This window comes from Cyprinodon tularosa, unplaced genomic scaffold (genome assembly GCF_016077235.1).
Source record: "Cyprinodon tularosa strain WSP-4 unplaced genomic scaffold, ASM1607723v1 ctg315, whole genome shotgun sequence".
NCBI classification, from domain to species: domain Eukaryota; kingdom Metazoa; phylum Chordata; class Actinopteri; order Cyprinodontiformes; family Cyprinodontidae; genus Cyprinodon; species Cyprinodon tularosa.
Window position 1 is genome coordinate 1,031,026 of NW_024039025.1, and position 27,182 is coordinate 1,058,207.

The window sequence follows — 27,182 nt, forward strand, 5'->3', positions numbered from 1 at the left end:
AGTGTGTTACAGCAGCATAATAACCTGTTCACAATTTGTACTTGGCTCTAAATGTGGCCAAAGGAGGAAAAGAAGGAAATCACACACAGAAAAACACATTTCATAGCAAAGGGATTATGGGTGCAGCTATTCTTCATCTTATTGTGGCTCCAAACCAGCCAGAGTGCTTGGTGGCAAGCAGGCAGGCGCACCAGTCGCCGGGCGAAGAATGGACCAGACTCGTGGAGGGAAGGGTGCCATGTGGCAGCCGATGTGCAGGGGACGCAGATGGGGACCCCTGGAAAACTTGGGGGATGGTGCAAACGGCCAAGGGCCTCCCACCCCTACCTGTGCTGCGAATGCTGCAGCCGAACAGGATGCGGCACCTGTTCTGAGCAGATACAGGCGAGCAGCAAAAGCACAGAGGAAGGCCAGCACAAGGATGCCAATTCAGGGGAAGGAGAAGGCTAGGTTTCTATTTGTGTGAAAAAAATAGCCTGATTACAAAATCCACTCAGGAATTGAAGCTTCTGATGCACTTTAGAAAAAAACAAGTTTTAAGAAATACCATTTTCTGGCTTTTTTATTGCTTTAAAGTGTCAAACCATATGTACTTGTTTGTTCTATGAAAAAATTAGAACATGCCCTATTTGTATAGCCTGGCCTGCATTGGTCTCTCTCCCCACAGCATGTTGCACTGGTCTATAGTATACATTCTGCAGCGCTATATGGTTGTTTTTGAGAGCTGCATCTTCTCTCTGAGCAACTCCTCACCTCAATGTAAAGGAACATATTCCTATTATAGTTCCTTATTGCAGTTTGGTGGTTCCATTTAAGTGATAGAACATCCTGTGTTCCACATGTTTTCTCAAAAGTGTAGGAATATGTGTTAGTGACAATCTGATACATATTTTAATAGGAAAGTAGAGCTATAATGATTTAACATGTATAGAAGGAGTTAAATTTGGGGTAATTGTATTTTGGTTATATTTTTAGAAGCTACCAATGATTAACATGTTCAAACAATAAAATAATTTAGGAAAACATGTTTTTAATCCTAAGTCAGCCCCCCTCCATCTTTTCCACTATATTGGGGCCGTGTACATCCAGGCTGGCTCAGGCCTCACTGGTCCTGCACTAGCAGAGTTTACTCAGCATGCATCCTGAAAGGCAGACGGTGTAATGATTTAGATGAGTGATGGTATAAGTTGAGCGGTGTGAGCGAGCCCCTTTTAACAGCTACTGTTGAGGATAGACAAAGCAAACCACCGGGCCAGCTGATGACAGCTCTGGAGACACAAAGAGAGCTATTAAGCCTCTGGTTTTTTCTGCAGTTATGATTCATAAAATGAAACTAGTGCACTCCCAGCTGAGATAAATGTGCTTTGATTGGCCAAATACATTGACTCATTATGACAGATTTGTGATTACTATATTCCCTTTTCCTTTGGAAGATAAAAGGATTTTTTGGAGATGTCCTTTTTTTTCAAAATTAATGACTTAAAAGAATGAAAGTAGTATCAGAAAATAAGTTTGAACCATTGAAAAATACAATGCAGAAAAATGTCCCATGTGACTTTTACACTATTGTACGAATAGATCATAATGACTAGAATCGGCTGAGAGAATAATCATTTTCAGTTCTTTAGAGAATTTATTGAATTGATTTATTCATAGATTACTTGTATGCTTCTCAGTTCATATATGAATACATATGTTTTATATAGATTGATAATATTACATAAAATTCTTCCCCTACATAATTTTCATTTTTAGCTTTTCGTCAGCAAATTTGTTTTTCCTCTTTGACATTTTTTTACCCCCCCCCTTTTTTTCCCCTTTTATATCTTTTTTGCTGTTATGATAAAGCTCTTATAATTAAAGACAATAAAATACTGTAATGTAGCAAATATTGTTAATAAACTAAACGTTTGGATATGCATTTATTTTCATGTGTTGTGATGTTGCACAGCATCAAAAGAAAAGTGTCTCAAATTAAAGATTGCAAAAGGTTAACAGCATTTTCTTGTGAAAGATATACTAATCGCCTCAGATAATAAGACATATATGAAATTATTTTTTCCATTTTTTATTTTCATTTATCTCTTTTAATTTTTTTTTAAACTTCTAGTGATACTTAAAAAAAAAAACGGTACTCAATATAATATAATAATATAAAATATTATATATAATATAATATAATAATATAAAAAGGTAGGTTTTTATTTTAATTTTTAAGCAGTAAACTAATGTTAGATTAAATATGTCTTTGAAAGAATTTAATCAAAAACTTCTAAATTCTGTTCGATTTAAGCTTTGGCTAAAAGTTTATCATAAAGTACAAGTGTTCTGGTAGTCGTGCAAAAAAACCCCACTCCAATCTACACGTTGTATTTATGGCAGTAGGGGCCAGATTGCTAAAAAAAAAGAAAAAAGCATTTTATGCATGAAACTTTTGGAATTTCAAATTAAATAATTACCTCTATAATAAAAAATATTTTATATGATTTTAATAACTTCTACTTGTGAACTTTGTGTTGCCTTTGATGTACAATATAGCTGTAACTTTTTGCTTTTGGGGTAAAGCATTACAGCCCTTTGATTTAATGATTGTATGTAAGCAAAGCATTAAACTTTAAAATGCATCCTTCACTATTCACCATTTGAACATTTTAATACGTTTTTCATAAATTTAATACGTTTAATTACAATTAATCTTCATATGTAATTCTACTCAGAGTAAAACATCAATGGAAACATTGATATTGAAATTATTGTGTTTTAATATATTGTGCGTTTCAAAACCAACTTTGTTTTTTCATGATGCACTGAAAAAATATCTATCTTTAAAATTCTATTGTTTTATTTCCCCCTCTGACTTGAAAAACTAAAGACAACTGGATTTGCAGAAGTCTTAGCTATTAATATCATGTATTTTGCCATTTTTATGAATACCTGCTCATAGGCATCGTTCTTGTCCAAAGTGGTTCTGAACAGGAGAAAGTGGAATAAATTAATTATTTGTTACCAAAACCCTTTTGGATTAATGTTTGGAGTTAAGATAAATTACATAGCTAATGTTTGTATTGGACCCCTAAAATAACCTGTAGAATGGAATAGAATAATACTTTTTTGATCTCACAATGGAGGAATTCACTTATGAAACTGGCTCTTATAAACAAACAGAAGATTTAAGAAAATTTAAAAGGAAAATAAATATAATTTGTCATCTATGGGATTGAAAGATGCATCGACAGAACAGGCAGCTTGACTTAGAGCTCACTTAGAGCCGTTGTTGCTCCCACATTTTACCATGTATTCACAGTAACTAAAACCTGGCAATCAACAGCAGTAGTGAGAACACAAATGTCACCCTAAAAAGCACCAGTGTTATCATTCTGTCTGTACCTAAAAACAGTTTGTTTTGATGACAGAAACAATATAGATATTTGTACAAAAATACCGCTATATCTCTAAAAGGATTGTATCCAAATCGCTACATTTTAAATCTACCTTTCTCATGGTGGTCTGTAGGATGACTGCTCGATGATGCCAGTTCCTCTAAACATGAAAAACAACCTTAATTTACAGCCGGTTAATCAGAGATAAATACATCAGTCATGACACACAGCATTTCCCGTGCCTTGATTTGAGCAGTTTACACTCATGGGTTCTCTTTAAGACTCCTCCCGTCTGACCTTGGCAACTGGCAACCCTGGCATCATTTCAATTTCCCCACACCCATTTCTTCAATCTTATGGTTTAGCTTCATTTTTAGGGATGTTGTGAATATCTGAGCATGGAGGAATCCCTTCCTGCTGGATGCTCAGCCCCGTTTCCTTAAAGACGACATCAAAAGTGAGCCCCATGGAAATGACTCACATAGTTGTCCCCTGAGTTCAGATTCATCAGCTAGAGTACCATGTTGACAGGTTCAAAACAGGATATGAGCTAGATAGGTCTATGTTTATTACAGATGGCAGGGTACTTAAAGAGCAGCGATGGCTGAAAGCTTAGATAAGCCAAAGTCACGTATCCATTATGACCCATGTAGGGGGTTTTGGAGCCTGGACCACAAGTCAAAGTTCAGCTTTAAATTACACTTCCATAAATCTTCACTACATTATCTCATTGTTGGAAGTTTGAACCAATGCTTTTTCAGAATAAAACCAAATTCAATGATGCGCTCACCAAAAAGGCCTTACAAAATTCAACTAAAATCTATCATAAAATCTATGCAGGAAAGATAATTTTCTTTGTGATTCTACAGTACCTGCCTAAAGTTAATTATTTTTCCCATTTCTATTATATTACAAGAACAAAGATTGTATGTATTCATCAGGATTTTATGTGATAGTCCAACAAAATTAGCACATGAATGTAAAGTAAAACTAAATTTAAATAGTAAAAGATCTCTTTTAAAAGGAAAATAAATCTAAATGTGTCACCTACACATTAATTTATTCACTTCTTGTCCGATAAGCTTACATAACATTTAGTGAAAGCAGTTGTGTTTAGATTTTACTGGTAAAAAGATTCCACTGATACATGCAAAATGTTCCTGCTTTTACTGCAAACAAAGCGCATGTAAACTATAAGCATATAATTTATTCTGGGTTTGTTTTGCCATGGAGTAAAATCTTCTCATAAGCACTATTTTTCAGACAAAAAAACTACTAGTATTAGTAAGAAGGTTTGAAGCCATTTCATTGTATGGGTAAAGCATTCTCTTTTCAAAGCAAACAATGGGAAGTTCTGCAACTCACTATTTCTTTTCTGTTTTATTGGGGGGAAATATGTTTGAATTCTTTTGAGTGGTACAAATATCCCTCCAGTTTGACTTTATTTAAGTGGGCCTCTGTTTGACAACATTGTACACAGTCAGTTGTCAAACTTTGTGATTTGTTGATTCTTGTTTTGTTTTTGTCTTACATTGTGACTACAGGTTTTTGGCATTACTATAAATTAATGTGGTCAACCTGAGAAAACAAAGCCACTGCCACATAAGCAAAGAACAGTTATGGCATAAGATAAAAGATAATTTTCCTTTATCTGGAAAACAATACTTCAGTTGGTTGCAGTCTTTACAGTAAGCAAGGGTTCAAATCCTACTTCTGACATTATAAGTTATTAAACACATGAATACTGGTCTGTCCACTGCTCTTCATTATATATTCAACTCGGTGTGGCATGCACTTAAATTAATATGAATATGTAAATTGTAACTTTATTACTCACACTCCTTAATCACATATTAACAAAGTTCCCCCTAAATTAGAAGCCAAAAATAAAATGCAGACAGATACAGGGTCATTTAAAATGATTCAATCCTCATTATAGATTTGGTTTGTTGGAAACATGTAGGCCTACTTTAAGCATTATGCAATATGAAACCAAAACAAGAGAAAATGTGATTAATAGATGCTATACTCCAATGTCTTTGCACATCCTTCATGGGTAAATATGACTAGTTCATTAATCCTCTTGGGTTTGTTGCTATCAGCATTGTTTTTGTGTGGAGGTTTTACGGTACTAGTGGCTCTTTTTTTTTTTTGACAGTAGGATGACAGTAAAGGGGGTATGAGAGAGCGGGAGAGACATGTGGCAAAGGACCACAGGTCGGATTGGAACCTGGGTCGGCCGCGTCGAGGACTAAGGCCTCCATTCATGGGTTGTGCACGTTAACCACTGCACCACCTGCCCGCCAATCAGTGTTGGTTTTAAATTCACAAAATTAGACTTCAAGTTAAACAACTGCAATCTAAACCCTGGTATCTTCCAAGACATATTCTGAGACAGTCTTGGTAGAACTTTTGACTTTTTTAGCTTCCCAACAGACACTATGGCGTTTTTTCCCCCCCACGAGTACCTGTCCATCATGCTCTTCACATACTATAGGCTTCCTGCAATGGAGGAACCAGGAAGCCCAAGAGCATCAATGAAAAACTTTTCCACTTCACTGTGATAGGAGGGTGTTATTCTTCGATTTTTCTTGTGTTTTGGGGTTGTAAAGTTCAATATTGAAGCCATTCCAATACTGTGAATATAAAGACCCAAGTCACTGGAAAAGTGGCTAAAGACATTTGGATAAAGACATTTTTGAAGTTCTTATTGTTTTTTTTTATTGAGATCATATAAATATTTAAAATTTAGCTTAAGCACCATATGTGTGATGGAGTGGCTGAATAGATGCTTTTGGTGGGAATTTTGGAGAATTTAGATGCAATGTGTTTACCACTGAGTTTAAAAGAAAATGGTTGCTAATATTTTTCAAATAAACAATATTAGTAATTCTGAAGTAAATATGCTAAAGTATGTATATGGTGTACAAGAAAGGGAACTAATAAGGCTGCAAATCAACTTTGCCTTCACTGATACAGAAAAGGTTTCAGTGTCATAGATTAGATTGGTGAAGCTATGTCATTGTAAAGATTAAGCCTTTCCAGAGACATGATATTGTGTTGAGTTCACTTTCATTTTTCTAAACCTTTAGGGAAGATTCAGTATTCAAGTATAAACATGTAGATTAATACATTTAGGCACCATTTGCACAGTTTCTGTTTATTCATATGGGTGTGATGCCACATTAGATTATGAAAAGAAGGATTTAAAAATCAAATTAAATACGTTTAATTTTAACATTAAAAACATGAATTTGATCTATTTTGTTATTGAAGTAAACACTATCTAAGCACTTTTTAAAATAGTTTCAGACACTATCAAAATGTTTGGATCAAAATATATATTTATTTTTTGGAGAATTTTTTGGAGGGTTTGTGGAAACATAAAGCTTAAATGTCAGCAATCAGCATGTGTCAGTATGCATTAAATTTGTTTAAAGTTTCAAATTATTTTTGCCAATTTACTTCTATAAAATCTGCAGTTCATGAAAAAATTTTTTTTAGACATGTAATTAGTGCACTGTATCACTAAAATCACATTTCATAAGAAATACTTTTTTAAACATATGTAGTGGTATTTACATTAATATCAATGACTAATATCACAATTTTGGACAGATGATATAAAAGCAGTGTATTTATTCCTCGGTGTCTCCTTTGTTTGGACTGTGACTTAATACAGCAGGAGTGCCACTGCACAGCAGGGTGCTCCCTAATTAGCCATGATATAAACTACAACCAGGAGGAGGGAGCACTAAGCTGGGAAATCACTGCCCACGTGTGAGCTCCAGGGCTGATAAGCTTTGTAGCGTCCTGCTGTGAGTATGATCCGAAGTGCCTTCACATGGTGGAGGGTAGAAAACCGCCAGCTCCATGGATTACTAAGCAGAAAGACATCTGTAAGCTGAGAGAAACAATTTTATTTAACCTCTAGTGGACTGCCAGGCACTTCTATCTGTCTAATGTCAGAGTAGTAGGAATTCTTCTTTATCTCAGAGGTTTTTTTCAAAGTTAAATTTTTATTAAATTCAAAGTTAACAGAAACTCACCAGTCCTCATATTCCATAGAGGGTAGAGGGGTTGTGCTCTGCTAATACACTAATGTGTACTGCTATTACAATGTCATGCATTTCCCCCTGACTCATCCTGACCTAAACCTCATGACTCAGCAGAAGGGTCCTTTAGTCTGGCTTTCCCATGAATCAGGATTTAGATAGTCAGTTCACCTTGAGTTATCTCCCTCACCATGACCCATCAATCTCTTCAGGAGGGAACATTGTTGGGTTCCTCTGGCTTGCCCACCAGAGGGCGCCGAGGATCCTCTTCTGCTCTTTTTTGTCTCTCTTCTCTTAGGGCTGGAGTCACTGTCAGGTTCTGGAGATTACCCTCTGCCTCCAGCAGAGTGCGCCGTGGGTCCTCCTGAAGCTGAGCCTCTCACACACCTGTGGCTGATCTAGTAATCAGGAGGACCACAGTATTTAAGCTACCTTCAGACCTGGATTCTACGCCGCAGTGTTGATCTTAGTTGGTTAGCTTCCTGAACCTTCTGCTATAGACTGAGTCTTGGTTGTTTCTAGGTTGAGACCAGATTCTAACTCTTCCTTGTTTCTGCCTCACAGGAATCCTGTCTCCTCGTGAAGCTCTGGATGAGCTTAGCCTCCTGTCTCCTCGTGAAGCTCTGGATGAGCTTAACCTCCTGTCCCCTCGTGAAGCTCTGGAAGAGCAGTCTCTCTGGCAACTCATCTCTGGCCTGCAGCTCTGGGAGAGCTGCATCACAAGAAACCAGTCTCAAGCCAGAAGTTCTAGGAGAGTCTAACCAGCTAATCTGCCCTGGTGAGCCAATCCGAAGATTCCTACGTGGATGAAACCCGGAGACTACTATGAGGAGTTTCCCTAGAGGTACCTACGAAGAATCTGTTTTCTAGAGTCCTCCCCGTGTTCTCTGCAGTGAGCTGGAAGCTCAAATCTAGGACTGCCTCGCTAACCTGAAGCTAGGAGCTTAGCCCCTCATGAACTCTTCCTACCAACAGTCTCCAGTCCCTGAACTATCTCCAGTGAACCCGCTCCCCAGTCTGAACCAATACCCGTGTCATATCCATGTTTGCACTTTAATAAACTCTTTTGGACATTTTACCCAGTTTCTCCGTGTGTGTTCTGCATCCTGGGCTAGCACTAAAACCCATCATGACAAACATAGACTTTGCACAAAAGTCCACTGGGTGGAGAATTACTTGTGATAAATCATTCATCATAACAACTGAGATCATGAGGAGCCAATGAGTGTAAATTTCTAATAGTCCTCATGGCATTTCATCCGTCCATGATTTAAATGACCGGACCCCTGTAGTACCATTTTAATAACTTTCCCAAGCATTAGTAGTAGCTTATGTTTTAAAAAGAAATTAATTATTTGGAGAACAGAATCTATAACAGGAAATTATTCATACTAAAAAAAAAAAAAAAAGAACAAAAAAAAGAAAACAATGTAAGAATTGGTAGCAACTGAATAGGCTGCTGGACCTTTTTGTTGGTCTGAAACTCTTCAACATATGATAAAATACTGCATTCTGAATGTGTTTAGACGATGATACACATTTCATGATACATGAAAGATGTTCCAAAGCCCTGCAAGGAAAATCAACACACAAGACAGTAATGGATACACTAAAATCAATCAAAAGTAAAATATATAATAAAATACATAAAAGTTGATCAATTTTAAAAAAGCTTATGAAAAATTTCATTTTTTTTTTTAATTAAATATGTATTTCATCCCTGTATAACCCACAGTAAAGCTGTATCAACTCACACCTGTGAAACAAAAATGCATACCATCATACCGTTTAAATAAAATGTTACAACTACTATTCTTTTCAAAATAACAAAACATAATGAATGTTGTAATTATGATATTTTGTTTTTTTGAGCTATTATTTTTCTTTAGACCATTGACAAATTTCCTACCCAACTAGAGGAAAGCTAGATGTATGAAATATTTGGGAGGCTCGTCGTATCCTAACATGAACCTGTGTGATTATAAATAGTTATTACAAAATGGCTCCAGGGTGCCTGCTCTAAGTGCTTATTCAAGATTGAAAGAAATGCCAGTCACCAGGATTCCTGTAATGCTTTTGCAGTATTCGAAATGTACAGTATAAATACATTTTAAAAAGCCACAGCTTGATAGTATAACAATGCTGCTATGAAAATATTTTTTCTACATAAATCCTTTAGTGCAGAAATAAAGGTAACAACGGTTAACAACATGCTTTGTATTGAATAATATGGACAGGTTAGATGAAAAGACATAATCAACAATCATGCATTTAAAGATATTAGTCAAAGTATTAATTTATTTTTTATTATTATTTGCTGATTAAAAAGAATTGAGTAAAAGTGGACACATACAGTATTTGCTTAGTCATGGGTTGGTAGGCATCCTCCTTGATCTCCACAAGAACGTTTAACTGGCTTAGTGCAATGGTAAGGTCCAAGTCATGTGTCCAAAGCCTCAGCAGATTTCAGTTCAATCTCAAAGTGATTAGCAAGGCTTTTCAGTCTATCCTTAGCGTCTCTTGCATCTGATTAGCAGGCAGGCCAACTTCTGGAGGGAAGCTTTGAAGCGGCAACTTTCCTGGATGTCTCTTTAGGAACTTCCATTCAACTCTCTACTACTTTGGAACTATATTTCATTTTCAGTAATGTAATTATCTGGATTATGTATTTATGCTATGTAAGTATTTTTCTTTATTTATGCATATGCATAAATAATATCCACCTTATTTTGTCTGGTCTATTCCTTGAACATTTCTATCAGCTTGGTCGGGTTGGTTTTATTTTGCTGGTTGGACATATTTCCACAGCTTTTTGCCAACCCCAAACCCAGCAGATATACCGCATTAATCAAAACATTCATAGCCTTGTTTGCAATTTTTCTATGTTGAGTAAAGAAGGAGAAAACATTTGCATTACTAATTTAGTGGATAAAAACAAATACTCTATCAGTTCAGCAATAGTACATTTTCAGTAAGATTGGACTGTGTTCAGAATTTTTTTTAAATAACACTAATAATATATGCACTTACATATACTGTACGTGAAACTGATAAGAAAGACGGTGTAACACATTGTATTGTTGACCCCTCATTTAACTTTCTATTTGGAAAGAACACCATCATTTATACAAAGGGGCTCACATTTTAATGTTTGCTTTGTACACAATATGCTCTCAAAGTTTAGTTTCTGTATGTTTTAGCCAAAACCAAATATATCTTTTCTCACATTTGAGAATTTGATTCTTGCTGAAGTCAAAGAACACCAGGAAAAGATTAACACTGAGTGTTAGTAATGAAATTACATTGAATCAAATCAATATGTTGAGGACGCACACAGGGCCTAAATCCTAAGTTTAACATGATAATCAGCATTTTATTTAAGATATATTTGAGACAATAACACAGATTTGTAGCCTCTAAACTGAACTGATGTTGAACCATAATCTGTAAATTCTTCTGTAGAATTAACAGACTTTTGCTTGTCATATTTTTCTACCCCCCTCGCAAAAATAAATAAAAAACAAAACAAAATTATAATTAAACATTGCTAATATAAAACAGAGGTTGAGAGACAAAGCGTGAATGTCAGTTAAGCTTGGCCTATTTTACTGCTTCCAAAATTTCTTGCTTTGCATCTCTTTGTAGACGAGAAGGCATTTCATCCCTTCCTGTCAGAGAGAATTGTCGTAAACCCCCTTAGTATTGTCACTACAAGAATACATTGTACTCCAATGTGATATTTGGGCTATGGTTAGTAATCCGTGGATTTTTATTACAGGAGAAACTGGCAAACAATGTATTTTTGCTGGAGATGGAGACAATCACTGAGGTAAAGTCCACTTTCACTGCTTGCACAGGCATAAGCTTGTTATTTAAAGTCACATGAGGGATTTATTTGGGGCTGTACGTCCATTATCCGTGCCTTCATTTACCATTTGATCTCCACACCAGTCAGAACAATCCCTAAGTAGCAACCAAGTCCTTTGCAGCCTGCTTAAAATGGCAAAGATAACTGAAGATTACATCTATTTTTATCACTTAGTACTTTAAGCCAAAGCATTAAGGGGTCTGTTGTGCATGAAAATTCTCCAGGATAGTCTGTGGCATAGATCTTTATAGATTATACCTGTTAATAAGTCTAGTGATCTAATTGTGAGAGCACAATTTAGTCTTAAATGTAAAAATAATGTTAAGAGAGCAGTTAAAGAATTTTAAGAAGAGCCCCACAAAAACAGTAATGTTTAATTCTCTATATGCACACTATTTCAGACTAAAATAGCATTGTCCTGATACACATAGATGTTCTTTTTCTAAAAGAAGAACTGTGGATCGACAGGGTTGTTTTTCAGCTAGTTAGCATGCAAAAGCAGACATTTATGAACTGGAGAAATGTCCAAAATAATAGTAGCTTGTGCACTAAATCTTAATACACTGCAGAAATGAAAGTCAAAACCTAGCTTAAAGGTATAGTGGAGGATTTTTTAAAAAGACTCACCCTCTCCACTTAAAAAAAAAATAAAAAATACACCTGCACAAACCTGTACCTGCTTCTGAGAGGGAGCGCCCTTTAGTGCAAGAGCATGCACGAGCCCATTTCTACTTGTGCACACTCTGTGAAAGAATATTTGCAATTTTTCCACTATGTCAGACTCATCACCAGTAAGTGAAAATGGGGACGAGTCTCACAAAAACATATCTCCAGAATGATTGACAATTACAAGGACCACCTATTCTGACGATCCACCTGGAAAAAGAACATCCTCCACTATAACTTTAAATGTTATTCAAGGTATAAGGTTATATTTTTAAGACAAACTCTTATAGTTTTGAATTTAACCAGGAGAAAAATTTTTTTTTTACTAATTTACATATTCCTTTCTTCTTCATTAGTCTTTATTGTAAAAGGTTTTCGAGATGATATATTCTACTATTTCCTGTCTTGATAAATGATAGTCTTTCCTTTATTCATTACTTTCTCATCTTTCTTTAAGCCCTGGATAAGTGGAGGTCATGCAGACCACCTTTCTCCACGACATTCATGAAATCCCTTTCAAAACTCCAACAGTGTGTCTGGCCCACGTTTTCTACTCTTCTGACGTCATGGACGCAATCATCAAATCCCGATAAGCCGAGATGTCCTGTCACAAGCACAACTTCCACTGCTTCACTGCAGTTGGAGGAGAAGATTCCCACAAGTCCTCTGTGCCCTTTGAGCATCACACCCCCTGGCTACCACGGATTCCTCAGCATGGCATGGTAGCCTATCAGGAATTAGAGCATGGATGCTGTCTTTGCTCTGCATATCAACAGGCCCAAACTCTAGAGGCTGTAGAGAACCAGCTGTTGCCTTTCTATCACCCTTATCATAATCACCCGCCGCACCAGTATGTTCTACGGGGGCCAAGTATGCATGAACGGACACACTCTGCCAAAGAATCCAATATTCATCATAGAATACATGATAAAAAGATTGTGTTGGTGAAAAACAGCGACCCTTCATTTAGAAAGACTATATCTCTGCACTCTAAGGGTCTGCATAGCTTTGGTCTGTTCTTAAAGGAGGTTTCTGAACTCATGGAGTATCACGTCAGGAAACTGTACACTCAGGAGGGCTTTAAGGTGAGGTGAACCAGATTGATCTGCTGTTAGTTTACTTTACCTATTATTGTTTTTTTTAATAACATTTTATTTTATTAGAGCTCAAATCTAGTAATTACAGAAATGCATCATGAAAGTACATTAAAATTATATTTTTTTGACCAAAGTAATATTTTCCTCAATAAGCATATAGGTGATGTTGCACATTTAATACAACATGAAGATGTTTAATATTTACAGTTGTATTAATAGGGATTTTAAAAAGTCTAGTAACTGATAGGGAGGAATAATTAATGTTTGGCAGCTTTTAATCTAGTACCAAATAGTTAGCAGATGCTGTCCTTTATAGACATATGGCAATGATCTAATACATCATGTATATAAGGAGAGAGAACAACAATTCATGACATTAAATGGCATTTATAAAACAAGCACAACAATAAAATGTTTTTTTTTATCATTAAGTATAAACTAAGTAGCTTGTTTTTATCCAACTATGATAAGGATTATCAGTGCATGCATTTGAGGGAAGGAAATGGGGATATTCCTCTATATATCATACACCAATTCAGACTGTGGATATCTCCCCAAAAGCCCATTAATCTTGGTCAAATCAGAGCTATTTTTGAGAGAGGAGAAACAGGTCAATGTTAAAACTTCGGTGCTTTGATACCAGAGGTGTTTCAGAAATGTGACTTCCATGGTGGCAATTAATTATCTTCACATGGGCTTTGTGTGACCACAGATGGAGTCATTCATCTGCCTTTTCTGACAGTGGATTTTAAACCTAACAGTGCAAAGTCATCAAAACCATCTATACATAAGCAAAATGAAAAAGAAAATCAATTTATAAACCTTTTTGTTTTCAATGTTTCCATGTTGCTAATGTAAAGCTATTGCAGAAGTATTCAAAAAAGCAAAAACTATACCTGTAAACAAAATTTGTAACTAATGACATTTTATATTGTAAGAAAATCTCATTTTAAAAGCAACTTAGAACTGAAAAAATAAGCAAAAAAATTTCAATTACTTAAATTAAGGTACTTTAATTTAAGTTTAATTTACTTTACCTGCTTTGTCCTGTAACCGAAAAAAATAAATACATTTTTGCTGGACCTTAAGTCAAAACAAGATTTTAAAATCAATCTTCTTTTGAAAATAAATACAAAGAAGAGTTACACCAATACAGGTTTTTATACACTTATTTTTCTGTTTTTTGGTAAAACGTGTGTGGTAGCAGTGTGAACTATAATATATTAGAAATATGACTCCCTACGACGCATTAGAATAATCTTTGAATTTCAGATGAAGTGATCCCAAGTTACTTTTTATTTTGCAAGGAATGTTTTTTATTCCTTTAAAAAAGTTATAAAACATACATTTCTAAAAAAAATACCGTCTGTTTGTTGATAAGATATGAAACAGATGTCCAAAATCCTTTTTACAGCAAATTTTATGTGTATTTTATGTGTAAATTAAAAACAAAGCAATGTCTTTTTCACAGTCCATCCATCCATCCATCCATCCATCCATCCATCCATCCATCCATCCATCCATCCATCCATCCATCCATCCATCCATCCATCCATCCATCCATCCATCCATCCATCCAGAAGGCACTCTACCCTTTTCTTGCTCAAGACCATGTTTTCGGATTTGGAGGCACAGATCCATATACCGGCTGCTTCACACTTGGCTGCTAACCGCTCCAGTGGACAAATATTGAATGAATATTGTTTTTTATTGTCATGGTCAAATAGATTAGGATATCATCAACAAACACATATTATGATATCTTATGTTTTTTAAAAGCACACCTCATTGGAAGCATATATATAATAAAAATAGACTTGCTCAAATATGCAAGCTTGAGGAGCTTCAAATGTAAATGGTGGATGGTTCTTTCTGTCAAATATTAACTGACTTAGTTTATAATTAGATAATACTCTACCTTTTTGCAGATTGACAGCATTCAAAGCCTTCTGCAGTGCCCTGGTGTTCTGGTTTGTGTCGGACGGGAACCCTCTCATCCTATGATCATGGAGAATTTTGAGAAAACATCCAGCAACAAACTTCCAAGGCTGAGTGGGAAGTCACGCACCACTGAACCCACTGATGGGGATGAAAGTAAGAGAAGCCACTTTTAAAATCTTTTAATGCAATATTTAATTGCCGAAGCATGAAAATATCTATAATATCTATAATTAAGGACAAATAATTTTCTTTTCATTACCTATTACACTCCATGGAACTAAAATCAAAATATTCCCTGATAAATTAATAGACTGTAGTAAATTACATCCATATGAATAATTTGAGATGCCAAAGAGGACTAATTTTTTTTTTTATTTGTCTCTTTCTCATTGCAATTAAAATTAACTAAGCAATCACTGCAAAGACAAACATCACCCTCCCAAACCTGGAAGATGTCAACAGAGGCACAAAGTACTCTGTATCATCTGACAAATCTGCACCCGATGGAAGGGACTCCCCAGAAATTGTTAATTCCTGCCCAGCAAGTGGCGACAGCATAAGAGAAGATGACATAGAGAAATGGGTTCGAGTTAATAAAGACGGGAGTTTGTCCATGGAGATGAAAGTGCGCTTCAGACTACCAAATGATAAAATATTACATTGGTCTACAAAAGTAAAAAAGACAGCAGGCCAGAACAATGATCAGATCAAAGGCCACAATAATCCTAATCTTGCACATATTGGTGATGTAAGCTGTTCAGTATCTGAAATCACGTCCACCGATGAAGCTTTTTTCACTCAGCATGTTCCTGGGCACAGAGAGAAACCACACTGTCCCTACTGCTGCAGTCAATGTCAAGGTTATGAGACATGGAAAAATGTAATAGGGAAACATGGTGCAAGTCGGTGTAGTCATAGTTCTAGTTCAAGTGCATCCTCCCATACTGTGGTTTCAAGGAAGACAGTGATTGAGAGGCAAACTATGTCCAGATCAAGTGAAGAGCATGCAGATCAATTGGTAGAGACACGCATGCAAAGTATTGAGGCTGCTGAAATGGTGTTTTGTACCGTCCAGAGGGAGACTTGTTTACCAAAGTGCAATGTGAAACCCTCCATTGTAGAAAATGGCAAGTCGACTGGTTTAGGCAATTGTTCAAATAACTTTGATCTAAAAACTGATAAAGAATTCGACCAAGAAGAACAAACTGAAGAAAAGGGTGAAGGAAATGATGAATCAAGCTCTCAAATTTGCAACTCTGACAAGAAAGAAACCATGGGGAGTAAAACACTGGGCACAGACTCACTTAAGAGTTCAAGGAAGCATACCAAGCCAAAAACTTCTAAACCGTCTTACATTTGTCACTGTGGAGAATCTACTGGGCCTCAGGTCAAACTGCAAGAAAGCATCAAGAATAAAGCTGGAGAAAACGATGAGATACAAAGAGATAAATGTAGTGTCATGTCTATGAAATCAGATGCATCTTGTAGATCAAATAGATCAGAAACAAATCAGACAGTAGAAAGTATAGAAGAGAGGGGGGGATTCAAAAGTGCCATGTCAGCTAATTTGATTAGTCCAAGAAATTGTAGTTCTGCTGTTTCAGATGATACAACTGAGGGATTGCAAGCATGTGATGAGAAAGAAGAAGAAGACAGAGCATCTAGCAAAATCTCTATGAAATCCTTTAAATCTTCTAAATCTGTAAAGGCACCACCTGTACGACATGAGTCAGAGGAGGACGTGGAACAGCAGGCTGAGGATGATTTAGAGCCGAGGACACAGAGTTTGCTGTCAGCTTTATCCAGCGAGTCAGCTGACTTAAAAGGAATAACACAAGAGACATCTGAGGAGGAGGACAACCAGAACACAGGAGAAGAAATCGAGAGCAACTCTGTACTCAGTGTGAAAAGTGCAATATCAGAAATTTCTACTGTTTCTAAAGGGTCAAGCACTTCAGAAGGAATACCAGTGGACAATCAAGCTGCAGGGGGAATAAGACCAAGTTGTATGTCTGCTACTTCAGAGAGGTCAACTGTATCTCAAACATCCAGAATGTCACCAAGTTTGGAGGAAACTTCTGAGAGAGCGACCAGTGCTTTGTCAACAAAATCCAACTTATCAACAAAATCTAAAAAAACAAAAACCACTGAGCTATATGTTACAAAAAAGTCTAACATCCCAGAAAATGATAACCCTGAAAGTGAGAGCAAACTGAGACCACAAAGCAAACTGTCTGTAAATTCAGAAAAGTCTGTCAAATCAAATGTATCTGCTAAATCAAGCAAATCCCAAAAATCCGAAGTTGTTCATAATAACAATAGTGACAATATGAAGGAGGATAATTGCAACATTACAGAAATACCAGATACTGCTAAAACAAAAGCATCAAGTGTTATTTCAGAAAAATCTGTCAGCTCGACATCTGTTACACCCACTAAACAAAATGCCTGTAAAGAAGATAGGACAACTATAGAAAGAGCCGGGAGTGCCATGTCTGTAAAATCTGGCAAATCACACACGTCTGTGATATCTTTAAAATCAGAACCTTCTCAAGTTTTTACATCCCACCCTGGTAATATTGATAACGAAAGAAATCACCTGCATGCATCTGAGGGAAGATCAAGCAGCATGTCAGATAAATCCATCAAGTCAAATATTTCAGCAAAATCAAGTAAGACAAAAGGTTGTGAAAAGTTGGATGAATGTGATGCAGCGAATGGGGAACAGGGACCTGGTGCTACATTATTAAAATCAGTGCAATCACACATCAAAACGGAATCAATCCTTTCAAAACCTCCCACAAAATCTAACATGTCAAAGACAAGTGATGGTAGTACCGAAGGAAGTTCTTCAGATCAAGATCAATGCGGAGAAAGAGCTTTGAGCAATATGTCAGCTGCATCTGCTAAATCTTCTAAATCACATGCTTCTGTGGCATGTGCAAAAAAGAATGTCTCTGAAATCTGCTGCAGTCCCACTGAAGAAATATTTAGTGAAGAAGAAATTGAGGGGAGATCAGTCAGCTCAACATCTGTGCAGTCAGTAAAGACAAATATCTCCTCCAGATCAAGTAGGTCAAACTGTTCTGCTCACGCTATGGCCTCTGAAGGTACTGAGTTGCTTTTTCAGTACAGTGAGGAAATGAAACCAGAAAAAAGAGCTGCATGCAGTGCATCAACCAAATCTGTTGAATCACAAAATGTGAGATCAGCAAGTGTCATGTCTAAAACATCAACAAAATCAAATATTTCTACTCAATCTACCAAATCAAATACTTTGGACGTGTCTTCAAGACCTGGTCAACATACAAATGAGCAGGCAAATCAAGAGAGAGTTCCCAGTGTACTTTCAGTCAAATCTACAAACTCAGCTACTTCTACCAAATCAACAAAATCAAAATGTTCTAATAAAGCCCTACAAGAGAAAAGTTCAAATACCTATGATCAAGAGAATGACCAAGAGGAAAGACCACAAAGCAGAGGATCTGTCATTTCTGAAAGATCTGCAGTGTCTGCAGAGAGACCCCATAGTAATCATTTAGCTAAGTCAAAGGTTTCCGATGTTGAGTCAGACACAAGTGATATAATTTCTGATGAAGGGCATTGTGAAGATGAGGCAGAACAGAGAGCTCACAGTGCACTGTCAAATAAAACTGCAATATCAACTACATCAGCAAAATCTACTAAATCAGCAGAACATGTTGACCTGTATGAAAACATATCTAATAACGGCGAAAAGGCAGAAAGAGCTTTAAGTAATATTTCTACTAGATCTGAAAAATCAACGCAATCCAAAATTTCAAATGTTTCTACAAGTTCAAAGATTGATGGGTTGGAGGGTGTCCACCATGAGGAAACAGATGTTGAACAGAGGAGTGAATTTCGACCGATATCACAACAATCGATTGACTCAATATGTTCCATAAAATCAAATAAATCAATGCGCTCAGCTATTGCTGAAGTGGACGATAGCTCGCTGGATAGTGAGGAGGAGAAACACGAGAATAATGGTGAGGAAAGATCTCCAAGCAGCATGTCAGGCAAGTCAGTCCAGTCCTGCATGTCAGAAATATCAATAAAGTCTTTGGAAAGGACACCAAGGTCTTTATCAGGAAAATCTGTAAAATTGAGTTCTGAACGGTCAGCAAGCTGTGCTAAATCATCAAAATCAAATAGATCGGATCATCAAGCAGATGAAAATATGGTTGGTGATTATGAAGATGTGGAAACCCTAAGCAATCTGTCAGCCAAATCAGAAAAATCAACAAAATCAAATGCGTCTAAGGGATGCCAAAGACTGAAACCTTCCAAAGTTTGCTTGGAAAATGCAGCAGTCACTCAAGAAGAAAGAGCAGCTGGAAATGGCAAGAAAAGTAAACCTCTATCACCTCAGTCAGTTAAATCAAACCTATCAGTAAAATCAAATACTTTAAAATGCTCTGATGTCCCAGCCAGAGAAAGTGTTGATATTTCAGACAGCGACAATAATGAAGAGACAAATATAAAAAGAGCATCAAGCAGCATGTCAACCTGTTCTGTCCGGTCAAGTGCTTCCAAAACTTCTTTCAAGTCTGAAAAAAGAACAGCAAGTGCTTTGTCAGAAAGGTCACTTGCTTCAGTGATATCAACCATAACAAATACTTCTGAAGTAATGTCCACAAAGGCTGGTCCTCTTGATGAGTTAAACAGTGAAGATGAGGAGAGAACTCCTAGTGTCATCTCAGTCAAATCTACTAATTCAGCAAATGAATCGACCCCACTGGATTATGAGAAACACACAGCGAGACCGTCCAGTAATCTGTCAGTGAAATCAGGCAGATCAGTAAAATCAAATGTATCTAAAAGATCACAAGTTTCTGATGTTCAGTTAGAAAACCATGCTGACAATTGTGATATAACAGTTGTTGAAGAGGACAGTGAAGGAAGCATTATAAGTGTAGCATCTACTAGGTCAGTTAAGTCACAAAGCGAAAGGATTGACAGTGACAATATTGAAAGTTATAAAAGACCTCCAAGCAGCACTTCAGCTAAATCAGTCATCTCACTTGTTTCTGAGAAATCTGCCAAGTCTTTTGACAGAGTACTAAGTGCATCATCCATTAAATCACACATTTCAGCAAAGTCAGTTCAATCAAATATTTCAGATGCAACACCTGGAAAAACTATTGAAATGTATGACAAAAGGAGTGAAAGTCAGCAAAGACCAAACAGTGTCCAATCCTCTAAAACTGCAAAGTCAACTACTTCTACAAAATCTGCTAAAGTAAAAGAACATGAATGTTCAGCCGAAGATGGAAGAGAAAATAAAGTCAGACACCCAAGCGGTACCTCTGCTCGATCAACGACTTCAGCAAAATCAAATGTCACTGAAGTATCCCAGAAATCAAAAGCCACTGCTTTTAGTTGCGATACAAGTACTAAAAGTTTTAACGAAGATAATGGTACAGAGGAGTTTACTGAAAGTAGATCAGCAAGTTCAATGACCATCAATTCTGCCAAGTCAGATATTTCGTCAAGATCTGGTATGTCAAAATGCTCAACTGATATCCCTGTTCAAGAAATTGTCAGCATACCAAGCTCACCAGCTTCAACCATTTCTATAAAGTCAAATAGCTCTGGAGTGTTTTCTGATAATAATCTAATATTGGATAAAGTACATAAGAAAGCCTCTCATGACAGATCAGAGAGTGCAGCATCCACAAAGTCAAAAAAGTCAAAGATGTCAGCTGCTCAAACAGAAGGATCAATGAGTGATTTGTCAGTAATATCAGCAAAGTCAATTCCATCAAATGTTTCTGTAAAATCTACAAAATCAAAAGCTTCTAACACCCTATCTGAACATGGAACAAACATTGGTGCCTTAGACATTGAAGGGGAAGGACACTTATCACCATTCAGGATGACCGAGTCAGCTGTTTCTCGTCATTCAAAAAACTCCAGGTGTTCTGATGATGCAACTACTCAGGGAACGGATACTCCCGGCGTGGACTACCGTGAAGAAACAGTACAAGATAGAGCTGAAAGTTGCACATCAATTAAAACAAGTTGCTCTAATGTATCTGAAAGAGCCATTGGATCTAAGGCCTCTAGTCATCATGGCTTAAATGTTGATGGAGAACCAGCTGAACACCATGTTGCAGAAACTAACAGTGTGGCAGAGAGGGCAGACAGTACTGGTTCTGACAGATCTCTTAAATCAGTCGCTTCAACACAATCCAAGAGATCACTGAGGGGGAGGTTAGGTAAAGGAAACTCCAGAGAAGAAAGTTTGGGCAGAGAACCAACAAACACACCATGCAAAGTTACAATGGTGGACAACATGTTAAAGGGACAAGAAATAGCTCAAAGACCACCCAGCACTTTATCAGAAAAATCTGCCAAGTCAACAAGGTCCAGCATAAGTACAAAGTCTTGCAAATTACAAACATCTGATAAATCAGCCAAAAGAAATCATGTAGAAAACATGAACTGCACAAGTAGTAATTCCTCCATCAAATCAACAACATCAAGGCATTCAGGTGGTAGATCAAACTCTTCTGAAACTTTCAATGTTTCACCTAAAAAAGTCAATGTAACTGATGAAAGCACAGAGCAGAACACTGAGATGAAACCTTCGAGTCCTATTTCTGCTAAATCAGTAAAAACAACAGTATCATCGGTCTCCACAAAATCCAAAGCCTCACATTCACAGATGGCCAAAGAAGCAGATCCATCAGAGAGGACTCACATTGTGTCTTCAGTAATGTCTGATGCTTCTTTAAGAACCATACAGTCCAACAGATCTTGCATCACTCCTGGGAAGGGGACTGGTGATGAAGACACTGATGATTTAACGTCAGACGCAAAATCAAACATATTAATGGATCCTTATACTCAGCAATCTGAAGCTCACAATAACGAAGATGCTTTAAGGAGATCCAATGCCACACAAAGTCCTGTGTCAACAAAATCAGATTTCTCTGAAGCATTAAGTAGATCTGAAGTCCCCTCTGTAACAATTGAAGAAACAGAGGAGAGATCTCCTACTGTTTTGTCGTCAAATTCCAAAGCATCTGGGAGTTCAAAAAAGTCGAGAACTTCTAAGAAACAAGGAGTAAAACGGGCAAGAAAGTCACAAAGCTCTTTGAGTGTGCACTCACATTTGTCTGTTAAGTCTAAAAAGACCAATGTAACAAATGTGTCCACTGCCATCACTGTTTCGGAGAATACAGGGAAGAGTTCTAGAACCAATGCCTCAAGAGGGCAGGTTGCTGGAGATGAAGGCATTTGTCCAAATAGACATCCAGTAGTATGCCATACAGATTCAGCTGAAAGTGACCTGTCCCAAACCCTGTCTGGTTCAGAAATTATGAAAGAAATTTGTGAAAATTCGTCCCCTGGAGAATCCAGATCTCATGGTTCAAAAAGGAAAGCAAATAGTGCAATGGACGCCACAGAAGCTGTCTCTAATAAAAGTAATAAAGGCAGCAAAGACAGGAAAAATGACATGGATAATGGTGACTTTGAGCTGGTTCCATCCATCTTACCAAATGCATCCCCCACCGAGGTGGTAAATGAATGGCTGAAAACCCTACCAACAGATAGAGACCATTATGAGATGGAGGAACTTCATGAAAATGACGATAGTGTAAAAGATATTGGTGCAGCTGAGAGAGTCAATGGAGAAGATGATGCTGAGAAAAATAAGTCTGATGCTCAAATTTTAAAAGAAGCCAATTGTCCCATTGAATTCCAAAAAGAGGACTGCAAAACAAGCACAGAGACACCAAAAGAAGAGAGCAGTTCTACTCATAGAGGAGACGGCTCAAAAATGTTTAACTCCATACAAGTTATGAAAGTACTTTTAAACCCTAAGCTTGACAGATGCAACAGTTTACCAGAAATCTCACCTGTGCATGGGCGTAAGTTAAGTACATCAGCTAAAGGTCTCTTAGATTGCCTTGTAAAGCTGCGTTTAATACAACATGACCCTGAGAATGCAAATGAAAAGGATGAAAGATACCAGGAGCTTATGAGTATTCTTCAGTCTCTATGGCTTTCCAACCCTGATGAAAAGAAACATGCCCCAAATATGAACAATCATAATTCTCTTGAGGGGGAGCATAATCACACCTCTTCCTCTGGTGTGGATGTAAACAGTGGATCCACCGGTTCGGGGAAGAGTAGTGATGGAGTAAAAAGCTGTAGCGAACCGAATGTCGATGGATCTCAAACTCAGAACAGTTTGATCACAATGGAGAAAGCACACAATGAAACAAGTACCAAGTGGAAACAGGATGCAGAAAAAGCAGAGCAGGAAGAGGAGGATTCAGCCACAGATGAAACAATAACAAGCAATGATAGTCCAGGAGAACCTCCTGAAACACCAGCATCCTCAAGCAAAAGTTCTGGAGAGTCAAGCGGTAATGATAAAAACCTCTCCAGGAAACTGTCTCAAGATCCGGACCCTGTTTGGGTGCTAACCTTGCTAAATAAAATAGAAAAGCAGTTTATGACACATTATTTAAGTGCAATGAAAGAATTGAAATTGCGATGGAGCCTAGAAGATACTGATCAGCTTGACAAGATGATAGATGAACTTAAAATAGAGGTTCAAAATAAAATTCAAACAAGCATTGACAAGGAAATAAGGAAAATTCAAGGCAGAGTAGGGTTACCAAGACCTCCTACTGAGGCGATATCCAGAGTTTCAACTAAACAAACTGAAGAAAGGAGACAGAGGCTTAAGATCAAGCTACAGTCTACGGATTCACAGGCTGAAAAAAGTGATTCCACAACAGGAACATCCTACAGTGACCAGCGAGCGGACAATATTGATGAATATTGTCCCTGTGAAACTTGTATGGAGAAAAATGTAAATTCCAGACAACCTCTTTCAGTGGAAGTCAAGAGAACTGCACCTGTTGCTATTGACTACGACCTGAAGAGGATTCTGCTGATGAAAACCACAGCGGATGGGGCAGATCCACATGTAAATGATAAGGACACAAAAGTAAAAATACTTGTAGAGCAAGTTATTGTTGGAGCAATACGAGAAGTAGAATCTGAAAAATCTGTTGCTTTTTCAAACACTGAAGTCCTAAATGAAGAAGAGTCAGAACAAGAAGAAAGATATGTTTTAGTGAAAGAAGCATCATCAGAGAAATTGGAAGCAGACCGTGAAGGAGCAAAGAAGGACTGGTCAAAGTTGAAGAGGAAATTGCTTCCATCAGTGCGAATAGTTCTTCAGGGCAAAATGAAGCAACAGTCAACAACAGATGCAGCAAATAACGAAAAAGTTACTATTAATGAAAGTGACCAGTCAGAAGAAGAAGACAGTGAAGCCAAAATGACTGCTGAACAAGAAACTAAAGTATTAATTAAGAATAGGTCATCAGAAGAGGCTGACCACGGTGAGGCTGTGGATAAACACCCAGCATTTGAGGTTAGTGTAGCACAAATGACTGATGTCAAGTCCAACAAAGAAAAGGAGGTTGAAATAGACAAGGAGAGTCTTTTAGAGATTACATCTAATGCGGCGTTATCAGAAGATGAAAAAGCAGCCATAGAAACATCCTCAATAACCACAAGTGGACATGAATGTGAGAAAGATAAGACTGTGGTAACCTTAACAGAGCAGAAATCTGACACGGAAGAAGCAAGCGAGGGTACTGGTACCACCAGTGACCATGACTCTGTGGGGGAGTCAGGTGGTACCAGTGATGGAAATGAAACTGAGGATGAAGAAGAGGCAACATTTGATGATCTGTCAAGTATACAGGAGGAAGAAGAAACTGAGGATGAGCTTTCCGTTAAAAGAGAAGCAGAATTGAAAAAAAGCCAAATCCCTGCAGCACTGTATGAGAACAGAAAAGAGAAAGGTGAGGCAAAATCAGAGGTTCAAACATCTGAAAGTGAAGAGGTTAAGGAAAAGAGCATTGTCAGTGGGGAACATACAATTTCCCCTGTCAATTCAGGCGATTCCCCAGATGAGAATGAAGCAGCTAAGTCGGAGTCTGATGAAGAAGACACAACAGAAAATGAAGTGCATGCTGCACAGGTTTACAGGGGTTCTTTAACTAAAAGTGGAGATAAAACAAAGGAAACTAAGAGAGCTGCAAGCAAACATAAATCTGAAGAAGGTGCAGAAGGGGAAGAAGGAACGGGCACAGATGAAGAGAATCTTCCTGCCGTTAGTGCAAATGAATCAGATGGAAACAGGGATTCATCAACAGAGGATGAAACATCAGAAGAACAGAATAAAGGAACAACCACTGGGGATGAGAATATCTCAGAGGAAGAGACAGCTCTTAGACAAAATGGAAAATCAAAGTATCAGATTGCAAAAGATGAAACTGCAGCAGAGGGGACAGAAAATGAAGTTAGTGAAGAGGAAAGGACAATTGATGATGGAGAACAAACTGGCACTGCTGGTGAAAGTGATTCTGCCGAAGACGTAAATGACATTACCACAGATGATGATGATGATGACGATGATGATGAAAGTGCAGAGGAGAATGATGGCATTTGTGGTGAACTCTCAATTAAACAGCCTGAAAATGAAAACAAAAAATACAAGCAGGCTGGGGATGAAGCAACAGTGACTGCAACAAGTGAACAACAATCTGAAAAAATTGACAATGCAGAAGAGGAAGAGGCTTTCAGTTGTGAAGAAGAGTCTTTCAAAGTAAAAAATAGACTTGCTTTGGCTCTTACAAGTGAAACAGCAAATGACAGTGAAGAAAACAAGATTGATACAGATGCGACACATGAATCTGATAAGGATGCAGTGGGAGGAGCCACAGGTAAACAGGAATCTGAAACAGAAGATGAACCTAATAAGGAGAAAGAAGATAGGTTAAAAGAAGAGAATACCATGGATGGTACTGATACTGAGGAGGAAGATACAGGTCAAAGCAAGAGTGATTCTGCAGATGCCCTTTCAAATGATGAAACTTCAGCTACAGAGACAAAACACAAAATCAACAAAGCCTATAACGCTTTGAATGAAAAAGAGCCAGAAAAAAGAAGAGATGGTGATAATCATGATGTTTCTGGAGATACTGACCAAGGATCTACAACTGAAAGCAGCTCCAAGGCTGTGACTGAAAATGAATCAGAGGAGGAAGGTAGCATATCAGCCACAGATGATGAAAATTCTGACAACAATTTAGGAGAAGATACGGATGAAACAGCAGGCCAAGAAGACACATCCACAGTTAAAGGTTATGATGATTTGGGAGACAAGAATTTAGAGGCCCAGTGTAACGATGAGATTTTAGATGAGACTTCACAAGAATACACTGATGAAAAAGAGTCTTTAGGTCATGTTGAACCTGTTGAACAATTGTTCTTGGCCAAAGGACTTATGTCATCAAAAAAAATGGAAGACAGCACTGCGGAAAACCAAAGCATAAAGGAGGACACATCAAATGTTGGAACATGTCCCGAAAAATCTGAATCATTTGAAAATGAAAGTGAATCTGAGTCCAAGCAGGAACATTTCTCAGAGGCTATCTCTAAAGCACATGAAGATAATAAAACCACAGTTGAAGATTCAAGCAAAATTGAAAAATTTGACAGCAAGGGCATAGAAACTAATAATGGAGAAAAATCCAGATCTAAGGACGCATATGAAGAAGAAGATGCTTTAGATAAAGCTTATAGTGAAGAAGCTACAGATGATGAAGAAGATGGATCTGTAGAAGAGAAGGAACCAAAATGTATTGAGTCTGAAGAGAAGAAGAGCAGCACCCTTAATAGAAAGACTGACCAAAAAAGCATTAAGGATTATGAAAAGGAAGATGAGGATACTGACACACCTCATGAAGCCTGGAATGGAAGCTTGGGAGACTCAGCTGATGGCGAAGACGAGGCCGAGGAAGACTCAGAACCTGAAGAAGACCTTATCGATAGAAAGAAGCCTTTTGTTGCGGACAAGCTGGAGAACCTAGACACAACTAAGAAAGATGCCAAGAAAACTTTACTTAATCCGCTAGAGGCTTTAATGAAAGAGAGAGCTGAATCGGAGGATGGTGCATATGCTGATATTGAGGATTCTGAGACTGAAATACACGACCAGGGTGATGTCCCTAGCATTGAATCAAAGTTTTGATTGATTAAGAGATTTTGCTGAATTGCTTCAAATTATAAATCATCTGGATATTTAGGACAGTTGCTAAGAACTATAAAGTGA

The 27,182-nt window shown here is 37.4% G+C and overlaps 1 protein-coding gene across 1 annotated transcript; it reads left to right on the forward strand.

Moving 5' to 3' along the window:
- The first annotated feature begins 9,954 nt into the window (after positions 1–9,954).
- Positions 9,955–27,101, forward strand: LOC119788381. The gene is made up of 5 exons (XM_038292694.1): positions 9,955–10,113; positions 11,214–11,264; positions 12,427–13,054; positions 14,995–15,160; positions 15,418–27,101. The coding sequence occupies exons 3-5, from the start codon at positions 12,569–12,571 to the stop codon at positions 27,099–27,101; spliced, it is 12,336 nt and encodes a 4,111-aa protein (XP_038148622.1). The 5' UTR covers positions 9,955–10,113; positions 11,214–11,264; positions 12,427–12,568.
- The last annotated feature ends 81 nt before the right edge of the window (positions 27,102–27,182 follow it).